Genomic DNA, 13326 nt, shown 5'->3' with positions numbered 1-13326 from the left:
TTTACTAGTACCTAGTGCTTTGGACCACACTGGCCCGCCGTATCTCAGTATGGACGAAGTCACGCTAGCTAGAAGTTTCCGCTTGCTGCCGTACACTGCTGAGCTATTGAACATCATGCGAGATAATGCTGCAATAGTCATTGAAGCCCTCTTACAGGCATATTCGACATGGCTCCCGAAGGCGAGCTTGTCATTGATCATCACCCCCAGCAGCTTCAGGGAGCGCTTGGAGGCGATGGTGCAATTCCCGACATTGATCAACGCCTGTTGCTTCGACTTGCGGTTATTGACAACTGAAATCTCCGTCTTATGATGCGCCAGCTCCAGCTTTTTGGAGCGCATCCAGTCCTCGACGACGCTTATAGAGTGCGAAGCCGGCAACTCAACCTCCTCGATCGACTCGCCGTAGACCTCAAGTGTGATGGCGTCCGCAAATCCAACGATCACAACCCCTTGGGGGAGCTTTAGTTTCAGCACTTTATCGTACATGATATTCCACAGTACCGGGCCCAGGATGGAACCTTGTGGAACCCCTGCGGTAATTGGGACACATTTTTGACCCTCGTCTGTGCTGTAAACTAGCACACGATTCTGGAAATAATTTTCCAGAATCCTGTACAAAGACACCGGAATATCTAGTTTCCGAAGCGAGTGGGCTATGGAATCCCAGCTAACACTATTGAACGCATTTTTCACGGCCAACGTGACGATTGCGCAATACCGAATGCCCCATCTTTTACGCTGGAGTGCTACCTCTGCTGTTTTGGTGACGGACAGAATAGCATCCACCGTAGACTTGCCTTTTCGGAAGCCGAACTGGTTACTCGACTGACCGTTTGCACTTCCGGTGTACCTAACCAGTCTATTGAGAATAACCTTCTCGAGCACCTTACCCGCCGTATCGAGCAGACATATCGGTCTGTATGCCGACGGGTCACCAGCTGGTTTCCCTGTCTTCGGCAATAAGACCAGCTTCTGTCGCTTCCATCTCTCTGGGAATGTACAGTCATCCAGGCACTTCTGCATGACTTCCCGAAATAGTCTGGGGGCCTCTTTGATGGCCTTCTTCACAGCCAGCTTCGGAATCCCATCCGATCCCGGTGCCTTGCTCACCTTCAGGGAGTTGGCGATCACGATGAGTTCCTCATTCGTAACCGTTTCCGCCTCCTCTGCCTCGGCACGACTAACGCCGTCACTCATATCTTGGGTGTTCGGCAGGTTGGCCGACCACCTCTGGTCTGAGTTTGAGATACTGGAACGTCGGTGAAGTGACTCACCAGCCGGAGGCCAAGGATTTGGCTCGTGGCGTGGAAAAAGTCCCTCTACGATCCGCTCAAGCATCGCTGGTGATTTTTCAGCGGGCGCCATCGCACCCTTGGTGTTGGCCATCACCATCCTATAGGCGTTACCCCACGGGTTAGGTTGGCACTAGCGCACAGTCTTTCGAAGCACGTACGTTTACTAGCTTTTATTGCTCTCTTAAGCGCCGTTTTGCAGAACTGAATGCCCCTCGACGATCTTCCCTTTCTTCGTCGGTTCGCGCACGTTGAATCCTTCTTCTCACTTGAGGACACGCTCTGAGGAGGTCCGCTATCGCGTCGATCCACCAGTAGACTGGTGGCCTTCCATGCCTAGGCTGGCGGTTCCTAGGCATAGTGGCGTCACACGCCCGCGAAAGTATGGCAACAAGTTGATCAGCGCTCGGGTTACGAATTCTGCTCGCCTCGTGTTCTCGTTTAATTGCTTCCGCAAATACCTCTTCGTTGAAGTGTGATATCCTCCATCTGCGAGGAGCTGGAGTGTTAGTTCTACTCGCCACATACGGTCTCGTTTTACAGTCTACACTATAACAGACCACCAGGTGGTCGCTATGAGTGTAGCCATCGTCTACCCTCCAGTTCGTGATCAGTCCTGGACTACAGAACGTCATAGCAGTTGCTGAGCCGCGAAGCAGTGGTTCAAATTTAGCTGTGTCACTCTCACGCCCGTGGCTTGCTAGTCGGCTTACCGGCCGTGCACCTCGGGCCTCCCATTATGTGCTTTGCGTCACGCTTTCCGGCGCACGCCAAGCACTTCGGGGGCTCTCCGCAGTCTTCGCTTTTGTGGCCTGCAGCGCCGCACCGCCTGCATAGGGAGCTCCTGTCAGGCTCCTTGCAGCTAAAGGACTTATGTCCTTGCTCGAAGCATCGAAAGCAGACCTCTGGCGGCTGGTAGGCTCACTCAGCAGTGTGCACATTGACCAGCCCACTTTGAGCCTCGCTACCTTAAGCGCCTGGTTTCCGTCCACCGACCCCTACCCCCCCCATATGTAACGAATCGTAACGCCAACATCTAGTTTCTAATAAAAATGAGGTAACGCAATAGAGGAATTTGCTTTATAAAAATGTTAGTTTTTGAAGAGTCTCTTCAGAGATTTTTTTCATGGATTTTTCTACTGGAACTTTATTCAGTCTGCAGCGTTTCAATCTCTTTCTCAAGTAATGAATAATACTCTCATCGTTTAGTGTGTGAAAATATGAACAAATATGCATTGAAAATTTTTAACATCCTGGGAAGAGTTTTTTCTGGTTATTCTTTCAACATTACTGTACCGTAAAAATATGTGCATTTTCCAGACTTATTTTATTTCCAAAATTATGAGCTTTTTTCCTGTCGGAGCTTATGACCACTGCTACCATTAGTTAGATACATTGTAGTATAAATGAAGTTCATGAGTTATGAGATTTATGAGTTATAGTTTTTTGAGTTTGGTCACACTACACTGCAGAGTGATGTAAAAAGTGGCTTTCGCCATATTTGGGCATCCACCGGAGAGTTGCTCACTGGTGGCGTTGCTAGCGGAACTTTTTCGTAGAAATGCTGCCGCACATCAAGTTGCGCTCCGATCGATCGAGCCTGACCGACACCGAGAGCGATCAATTCCTGTTTGTAACTGAGTGGCCAAAATGTGAGCCCACGGACGTCACGATGAGGTGACTCGAAAGTCGCCACGATGCGCGACGACAATGCGAGTGATTTGTTCCAAAGTTCATCGAAACTAACTTCGATCGACAGAGTAGGAAGGGGGCGAGAGCTGCTGTGGGTGTGAAGTGGAATGTTTTTGTAGAGCCGGTTTTTCGAGTGCAACACAAACGACGAATCGTCAGATCGGATCAGATGCCAATTTGACGTCAGATGTTTAGGGAATAATTCGGCAGCGTAAAATGCTGATGGAGAGCTAATTAACGGGCAATTGTGTTTGATGGCTCTGATGGGGGTTTGAATCGTGCGCAGGGAAAACGATGCAAATGAAGTAAAAGTGTTTCCGGAAAGTAGAAAATTGGGTCAGTAGCAAGGTTGGGGTAACAGTCAAGCTGATTTGAAATTTTTCAATACTGTTTGAGATCTAGCAGTTTCATAGAAGTAAACAAAAACCAATTTACCTCTTCTGCATATGGCATATGGCATATGGCTATGGTCCATATTGATGGACTTTCATTTTTTTCTGGTATGAAAACAATTCAGTTGTATTTACCTGAAACAAGAAAAAGAAAATGTGTAATTATTTCCATTATTTTAAATTATTATTATAAGTTAAACTATTAATTACAACATCTAAAAATCATATTCGTCGATTGAAGCTACAATTGATTATAGTTGAACTGAATTGCAAATTGCAAAAAATAACGCCTAAAAAATCATTTTTTTTTACATATTTTTATTTTTACAATTAGGCAAGATAGTAACGACGCTAGAGAACATCCAGTTCAATTATCAGTTTTTTGATTGTAAGTACCTTATAATAAGGTAAATTTCTAACCAGAAGCTATTTATCATCCTAAGATAGTTTTTAAATATGACCATAAGGACTCCAATGGAATCTATGGGAAAGCTATGACCTACAGTGGTATGGCTTGAATTCATATGACCATATTCATATGAGCTTATGACCACTGCTACCATTAGTTAGATACATTGTAGTATAAATGAAGTTCATGAGTTATGAGATTTATGAGTTATAGTTTTTTGAGTTTGGTGTCCAAGTACATCGAGAAATTCTTTCGGGATATTTCAAGAAAATTGCAGCACAAGCATTTAAATTTTCTATTCCTTTGTGTGACGACAGTGAAAAAATACCTATAGCTACACATAAAATTTCGGCTCATTACACAATAAAATTGTCGATACATAATACATAAGCAAAAACTCAAGTTCTTGATAAGCTTACAATGATATTAAGTGTCAAATACGGTTGTCTATGCCAGCCACGAACACAATCGAACGAAACGAACACCAGTTGCATGTGATTCATGAGTTTCCAAATCAATCATTCATAAAGCGTGAAAACCAGGTGCTGAAGGGCACTTTATTAAGATTTTACGCATCGTTAGAGATTGTTGATCGTCAATCAATAATTCATTGAGGTTAGTATAAGCTCAAGCAAGTTTTTCTTTCTCGATGGGGTAATCATCGAAAAAGTTTTAGGCCCGTTCGAAAAGATTAACCACACGGTTTGATTTTAACGTGCTAGCTGAAAACAACAAAACATTGCAGTGAAACGAATGCGAACATAAAACTAAACGATTTTCAAGTTAAGAACACTGTCGTTACGAGAGTTCTTTTGGTCAGCTTTCTTGGTGTTACCGCGCGCCATCCGATGGCGGTAGTTTGTATGTCCTTCAATCAAAGAAACGCTAATTTTAAGCTGCTTCGCCGTCCGTCCATCGATTTTTACTGTCCTAGGTTATTGTCGTTTTATTTTTGGAAAACAGATATCTAAATATGTATCCGTCGTCGTGCGCTCGTAGTCTTTGTGTTCAAGTCAAACAGTTTGGGATTATGTTTCATTCTACTCATATAATTGAAGCAGTTTTTAAATAGGAAGCTAATTACATTTGTCAATTATTCATCCGAAAAAGTTTGAAATAATTTCAATGAACGTGAAAACGTATTCGGTTAACATCACGTGTTTTGCACAGTACAGCCAGTGTGGGATTTGTATGTATTTCTAAAACTTTAACTTCAAGCTAAAATCCCGTGGTATTTATCTAAAATATATCAAACTGCAGTATCCTCTCCTCTTCCTCCCTACCGGTTAGGTGAAAAACATCCATGCGCTTTTGCACCCGTGTTGTGTTGTGGCAGCCAGTTTTCGTAAATCACGCCTAGATAATTATCGCGTCTCCGTTATCTGACTTTGCACATTTATCGTCTTGCACACTGCTGCTGCTTCTATGGTGTCGAGAAGCGGCTGAGCCAGTTCGGAATATTAAGCAAACAAACAAATATAAAGCAAACCACGGGATGAGTTTGGATTTAGATTGATATCACCTTTCCACGAGGTGCGATTACGAAATTAGTGATAATTATCATATCTGCAGGGAGAATTTGAGCCCAGATCGCAACTTAATAGATCCATTCACCAGTAATGAAGCTAATGAAATTTCTGTGCGGGTATTTCAAATGCCATCCACATTTTCATACCGCCCAGTTTGACACCTTTGCAATGTTGCATTAAAGCATTCAATTATTTGTCTTTCAAATCATTTCGAAAAGCGTCCATTAGTTACCGATAAAACCCAACAGGACAATTAGCGGCATCTATAACCATAGTTATATTGCAAATTGCTGGGAGCGAGAAGGAGACGCATCCGAAGGTGTTGCATACATGAAAAACAAGTGTACAAGTTGCTGTCGTGACAGGTTGAGCGAAATTAGTGACCTATAGACAGGAATAAACCACAACAGCATCAACAACAACAGACGACTCTCAATTACGCCCCGAGGTGAAGCAATGCAAGATTGCATGATGGGAAAAATGGCACCTTTCGAGAGGCGCTTGCGGTTAGTTGGAGCATAGTTTCAATTTTAGCATTTTGCCGTGAAGTCACTAACCGGACAATGTTAGATGCCGCACCAGCCGATCGTGATATGCCTGAATAAGTGGAGCGTTCGGTTGTGTTCATCTTTGTTTACTTCGTTAGTTTGAGCTGTTTTCTTCCTCGAATAATTTAGATTGATACCGAAGCAATACAAGCGAACGGTAAAATCAAAAGCCGGAATCGGCTACATATGTGAAAAAAGTTGATCTATTTCATACAAATTCGCGCACGATATGAGATCATTCCGACTACTGGCGAAACTAGAGAAAATCGAAGTACTCGAGGAAGACAATTTTCAATTAAACTTTTTTTAATTATTAAGAGCTTGTTAAAAAGTACCACTCTGCAAATTCACGTGTTTTATAATTTTCGGCAACCGACGTCCGTAAGGTGAAATCAAAAATTGCTATTTCTACGCTAGATCATCGTACCCCAGAAAATTACGATGTCCTCACTGCGAAGCCTGTGTAAGTTATTCCCTTCATACTCAAATCGACTAGGAATTCTCTAATAACTAAATCTCTCAAAACCATGAATCAATTCATAAATCTAAGCCGCCATGAAACTTACATCAGAAGTCATTTACATACACATGTTCGGAGCAATTTACGACTGCGATTACAACTTTACCTACATGGTCAAACAGCTAGTGTGCATTGTATCATCCGTAGTTGGTAAATTCATAAAAGTCTCAAACGACGAAACGTGACAATCCCGGCCAGCGGGGAGGTCCCCGATGTGTACATGATGTCGTGAACGCATCACTGCACGTGGTCCATATCATATCGGCCTATCATAACCTAGCAGGTCTGATGAAAACGCATCCATCGCCTGCCGGCATACGTTATAGCTGCGTCTACGGAAACGCGAATACATTCGAATATGTATATCGAATGACAACCGGAAAGTTAACGGATTGGACAGTTGCATTGTTGTCGGCAGCAGACAGCGCAAGCTAATTCGTCATTGTCCGATGGACAAATCTCGCTCGTTCGTCATATTATTCTGACTTCTGTTTATGTCTGTTCGCACTAATTTTATGCTTTTCCACTTTTTCCGCTGGTTATGCAATCTCTTGCACGTTTTTTTACCGCTAACAATATGAACAAGACACGAAACACATGTACGAGAGCTTTATTTTCGACGATAAAATCGACATACTGAAGCGTTTACAGCGAATAAAAGTAGTTTCCCTGGTTATTTTCCCAGAAAGAAACTCATCTGCGAAGTCGGAGTGTTGCAAGCAGTCATTTTGCGACATTTAAGTTCTTCAAAAGTCCAGTCCACTCTAGAGTATGGTACTGCGAACTAAAGCAATCCACGCAATCAGAACCAGTGTCACACTACACTGCAGAGTGATGTAAAAAGTGGCTTTCGCCATATTTGGGCATCCACCGGAGAGTTGCTCACTGGTGGCGTTGCTAGCGGAACTTTTTCGTAGAAATGCTGCCGCACATCAAGTTGCGCTCCGATCGATCGAGCCTGACCGACACCGAGAGCGATCAATTCCTGTTTGTAACTGAGTGGCCAAAATGTGAGCCCACGGACGTCACGATGAGGTGACTCGAAAGTCGCCACGATGCGCGACGACAATGCGAGTGATTTGTTCCAAAGTTCATCGAAACTAACTTCGATCGACAGAGTAGGAAGGGGGCGAGAGCTGCTGTGGGTGTGAAGTGGAATGTTTTTGTAGAGCCGGTTTTTCGAGTGCAACACAAACGACGAATCGTCAGATCGGATCAGATGCCAATTTGACGTCAGATGTTTAGGGAATAATTCGGCAGCGTAAAATGCTGATGGAGAGCTAATTAACGGGCAATTGTGTTTGATGGCTCTGATGGGGGTTTGAATCGTGCGCAGGGAAAACGATGCAAATGAAGTAAAAGTGTTTCCGGAAAGTAGAAAATTGGGTCAGTAGCAAGGTTGGGGTAACAGTCAAGCTGATTTGAAATTTTTCAATACTGTTTGAGATCTAGCAGTTTCATAGAAGTAAACAAAAACCAATTTACCTCTTCTGCATATGGCATATGGCATATGGCTATGGTCCATATTGATGGACTTTCATTTTTTTCTGGTATGAAAACAATTCAGTTGTATTTACCTGAAACAAGAAAAAGAAAATGTGTAATTATTTCCATTATTTTAAATTATTATTATAAGTTAAACTATTAATTACAACATCTAAAAATCATATTCGTCGATTGAAGCTACAATTGATTATAGTTGAACTGAATTGCAAATTGCAAAAAATAACGCCTAAAAAATCATTTTTTTTTACATATTTTTATTTTTACAATTAGGCAAGATAGTAACGACGCTAGAGAACATCCAGTTCAATTATCAGTTTTTTGATTGTAAGTACCTTATAATAAGGTAAATTTCTAACCAGAAGCTATTTATCATCCTAAGATAGTTTTTAAATATGACCATAAGGACTCCAATGGAATCTATGGGAAAGCTATGACCTACAGTGGTATGGCTTGAATTCATAATAATCCGGTCACCCAAAAAATGTTATAAAACATTCACTAAACATAACTAATTATTTCAAAATTATGGTATAACTAATTATTTCAAAACTATGACAAATGATTTAGTTATCCACAGGTTTAAAACATTGATGTAAAAATCTCGTCCTTTGCACTTCACTCCATTCATTAGCTTTTGTACAGTCTCCTCGGTGATCTTGCTGAGAGGTCTGGTCCATATTTTATGAAAATGTTGTCATCTTTGACGTCCGGCTTCATTCCAAAAAGCGTCCGCTCCATCAGAGCCCAATATTTTTCGATTGTTCGCAGCTGTGGACAGTTGGATTAGTGGTTTTTAGTACAATATAGATATTATTGGCTTTGTACCACTCCATCACGGTATTAGCATACCGACATGATGCCAAATCAGGCCAAAAACAAAGGATTAACATCATGGCTCTTTAAGAAAGATAGCAATCGTTTTTTTGTATTCACTCCTTCTGGTAAATTTCCTTATTGATTGTACCGGTGATGATAAAGTATGAGCTTTCCTTCCACAGAACACTGGTTGAAAATAGAAATGTTGCGAACCTAATTCTGTAGTGTCTAAGTGACGACTATAGCTGCCAAATGGCGGTTAGTGAGAACTTCCGGGCGTCCCCCTTTTTCTCCAATTCGCAGCAGGAAATAGGGTACATTATTGTTAAAATTGTTTATATCTTTTGAACCAAAAGGAATCTTCATAAGAAAAAAATCTCTTGAACATTGTATTTAGAGAAAAATCGAAGAAAAGAGTTAGAATTTAAAACTTTCACGGATATTGTCATACGAAACTTAGGTTTTTTTCGAAATCTACAGAAAATCTTGTTAACATCTCGCAACACAATTTTAGAGCACGTGATTTTGCCGTCAAATTTTGCTTATCTTCGCGGTTGAGGACGCTTCTTTGTATCCTGAACAAATCCTGGAGACATTCCTACTTTTTGAGCTCTGGCTTTGGTTCGGATAGAGAGGTTCGGATTCCTTTCCAAAATCTTCTTCACCTTTCTGTCCATAGAACTATTCGCAGGACCAATATTTTCGTCACTTCTTGGATCCCTTTCCCCTTCAGAGTCGAGTACACGTATCGGGAGGAGAGGATTTTCAGTACGGCTGTATAAGACCCGTTCGCGCACGTCTTTTTTATTGATCGACGTTTTGAGCACTGTCAAAACAAAATGTCAAAACATATCAAAGTAGGGGAAAATATAGACCCTCAGCTATGTTTGAGTGAAAAGAGTCGTTCGTAGCTTAAATATTGCTAGAGTTACACTGATTTGAAGGTGTTCGGATTATTTCGGATATAAGCCTCATAGCTCAAAATTTTCGTTTTCTCTAATAGTTCCCATGCAAACTTTGAGTTCAATCAGACTTCGGGAAATGAAACCTTAAAGCGATCAACGTTCCAATTTTTTAACCAATAAAAATTTTCGGCCCGATTCTAGCTGTGTCAAACAGTGCAAAACAATAAAAAAAGCCCGAAATATTGTTGTTTTTAAAACCAAGTCGGTGTCCAACGTTACTTCACAATTCAAGATGGCGATTGCTAATTTCTTAAAACCTGTAAGAATCAATCACATACTATGGAATATGGGTATTTCCGAAACCGGAATGACGTCGACCAAATTTTTTCAATTGTCATTTTTGGTTTGGCTTCGCACAGATGTTTCTATGAGCTAGAGTTTTTATGAATCATGACTCATTTTTGAGAAGGGCTTATGTAAAAACGGTATCGATGATTACAAAATATTTTTAGAGCTAGAGCTGTTTGTTTGATCGGGGTGACAACTTCGACAAAGTTATAGATAATAATTTTGTCTTTCCGAATAAAATGTACTCCTAGAATTTTTTTTTCTGAGAAAAAAATGTTTAGAGCAAACATTTAGATTCATTATCTTCCAAGGTTTTTTGAAAATCTTTTTTTTGTGCACCAACAATTTAACAATGTTAAAAAATATTCTTCTAGTGTCTAAACTTGTCTTGTTTAATCGGTTTAGTGTTTTCGAAAAAGCTATAGATAATAATTTGGTCCTTCCAAAAAAAATATAAGTTTTTTACCGGAATTGTTTCCAGATCCTTTTTTATCTCAAATTTGAAAATTTGACCGTGTTCCTTGAAAAATTTCACGTAAAAACAACTATCACCGCGAGGTACTATGAGTCAATTTTTAGATATACCATTTTTACGATACCAGTTTTGGTTTTTTCCATATCATGCGATTCATACTCATTGAGGAATTAAAACTGGCTTCCTAAAAACGGTATATCTCGAGATTAACTCATATTACCTCAGGAGAGTGCCGCCCCAGAGCATTTGATCTTTAATTTTTTTTCAATAATAGTTCTGCATTACCGTTTATTAGAGTGCCAATGGATTGCATGGGAAAAATTTGACCTTCGAATTCAATTTTGCAGTAGGGTTGAAATGTTCCGTCTCCTCGAAAAAAGTCCCCATGCAAAATTTCGGCTCAATGGGACTTCCGTATTTTGAGCATCAAAACAGTCAAAGTTGTCTTAGAATAGCGACAAAGTTTTCAAAGCCAAGGAATAAAAAGCTAAAAAGGACAGGTTTTTAAACTTTAGCTTTTCTATTTCGAGACTTTGAAATTTTTATCGCTATTCTTTTTTTGTTGCCTACTAATTTTGCTGCCATGCCATGTTGCTGGTTCTCTCATGGACAACAAGGTGTCTAGTTTCAGCACTTTATTCTGGCGAAGTAATGTCGGAGTATATAGTAGATTTCAGATAATCAAATTTCTGTAAGAAGGAATACAATTTTGTACCTCTGGGAAGGAGGCTGCTGCACGATTGAACTGGCATTTTGCATGGGAACCTTTTTCGAGAAGACAAAACTTCTGAGATCTACTGCTGAACGAAGTTCCGAAAGTTTATTTCTATTTTTTTTTTCGAATTGATTTTTGACTGAACTACGCAACGGTTAAATCAAACAGCGCGTGCGTCGCAAGGTAAACTGTATCGTTTGTACTTTTTCGATGTCGCTTGATATGGAATGATCTATAATTAATTTAGAATTATTTTCCACCTTTTTTTTAAGAATTTTTTTCCTTGCGGTGTTTTTGGAACGAAATTATTACCATTTTCTTTTCTCCACAATGAAATAATCATCAATGTTAAGCTAACCTTTTGTAACTATCATAAAAAATAAAAAGTTTTAAAAAATAAACCTTCTGAGAAAATTATTTTGTAACTATCATAAAAAATAAAAAGTTTTAAAAAATAAACCTTCTGAGATAATTATTTCATGTTTGTTCACAAAAATTTTTTACAGTGCATATTGTTTTGGAAGGACAAAATTATTACCTGCAACTTTGCCGAAGACGTCACACCGATCGAACGAACGGTTCTGACTCAAAAATAAGTTGTGATTAAAAAAAAACTTATAGCACAAAATGACATCTCTAGCCTATAGAAGCATCTGCACGAACACGAAGTTCCAGCCAGATCTAAGATGGTCTGTTGAAATCGTTGTCTCATGTTACTTGGAATTGGTCCGAAGTGCCAGGTGTAAAAATTGAAAATCACCAGTATTAACAGTCGGTAAAAAAGAACACATCGGCAACGGTTTATTGTAACCTGAGGTTGATTCAACAACTGCAAATCATCAAGTTTATCAATTTTCGATTGGCCAATTTTGATTTGTTGTGTGAAAATGTCGGAATTCAAGCGCCATTTGCTACGAAAATTGTGACTCTACATTAAGAAGATATGGAACGTCTTTGAGCTATAAAAAATCGTGGATGCTGAATTGGAAGTGAAACCATAACAGGAGCTCTCACTGAACTACAAATGATGCATTCAGAGTATTAAAGTAGTATTAGAGGAAAAACAGCCACAATACAGGAAAAGTGACGAAAAAAGGATTCTTATGCACGACAACGCTTGACCACATATTGTTCAACAACAACTGCAAATCATCAAGTTTATCAATTTTCGATTGGCCAATTTTGATTTGTTGTGTGAAAATGTCGGAATTCAAGCGCCATTTGCTACGAAAATTGTGACTCTACATTAAGAAGATATGGAACGTCTTTTAGCTATAAAAAATCGTGGACGCTGAATTGGAAGTGAAACCATAACAGGAGCTCTCTCTGAACGACAAATGATGCATTCAGAGTATTAAAGTAGTATTAGAGGAAAAACAGCCACAATACAGGAAAAGTGAAGAAAAAGTGATTCTTTTGCACGACAACGCTTGACCACATATTGCTAACGTTCTCGAAACGTGTCTGAAAACGCTAAAATGGGACGCTGTATTCTGCTGGCCTCGCTCTATCCACATGGTCTAGCCAGCCAACAGTTTAATTTTTTCCAAGAGGTTTTCGGTTCATACATTTGATAAATTTGAAAAAAGCTGGTATTTTCAGAACCGACATGATACTAAGAAACTGACACTATTCAGTTGGCGACTTCTGGTAAAGCTCTGCACTATTGATTGTTTTCAGATCTCAGAAACAGAAAAACGGTAACATTATTTTGGTGTCCAACGCCATTCCGATTTCCAAAACAGAGACTTACTGTTTCTAGGAAACTAAAAATCCTTTATAAGCGATGTTTCCGTAAACAATTTCCAAATTTTACACATTTTTTGGGGCTAAAATTTTTTTAAGAAAATATTTCTCTTTCAAGTGGATAAAGATTATCAATCAATATTGGCTTTTTAAAGAATATCTAATGTAGCGTTCTGAACGACATGTTAGGTTACTAAAACTGAATAACAGTTGAATGAAAAGTCGCGCAAAAACTAACTTGATCTATGGAAAAATTGTTTAAATATACAAATCAAATTCCCAATCGGAATGTAGCACTTTGGTTTTGCTTTTTCGAGAATTGATTTTGGAGTGTGTCCGACATTCAATGAACGATTTGAAACAGGAATCATTAGAAAAAATGTCGTGTGAAAAATTATTTTTCTAATTCCGAAATTCGCAAAACTAAGCG

General features: G+C 39.8%; 1 protein-coding gene across 3 annotated transcripts in view; it reads right to left on the bottom strand.

Annotated features, from left to right (window-relative positions):
- Positions 1 to 13326, bottom strand: part of LOC129721169 (myc box-dependent-interacting protein 1) — a 97687-nt gene that overhangs the window by 69133 nt on the left and 15228 nt on the right. For 2 of the 3 annotated variants that reach the window (XM_055673434.1, XM_055673436.1), the window contains exon 1: positions 3423 to 3455. The exons of the other annotated variant lie outside the window; for it this stretch is intronic. In XM_055673434.1, the coding sequence (XP_055529409.1) occupies positions 3423 to 3440 (18 nt within the window). In that variant the 5' untranslated portion in view covers positions 3441 to 3455. Of the gene's footprint in view, positions 1 to 3422; positions 3456 to 13326 lie in introns of those variants that run through there. 3 annotated transcript variants of the gene reach the window in all.

This window comes from Wyeomyia smithii, chromosome 2, assembly GCF_029784165.1.
Source record: "Wyeomyia smithii strain HCP4-BCI-WySm-NY-G18 chromosome 2, ASM2978416v1, whole genome shotgun sequence".
Lineage (NCBI taxonomy): Eukaryota > Metazoa > Arthropoda > Insecta > Diptera > Culicidae > Wyeomyia > Wyeomyia smithii.
Note: the sequence above shows the minus strand (reverse complement) of the source record. Positions and strands in the feature narration are given on the sequence as shown.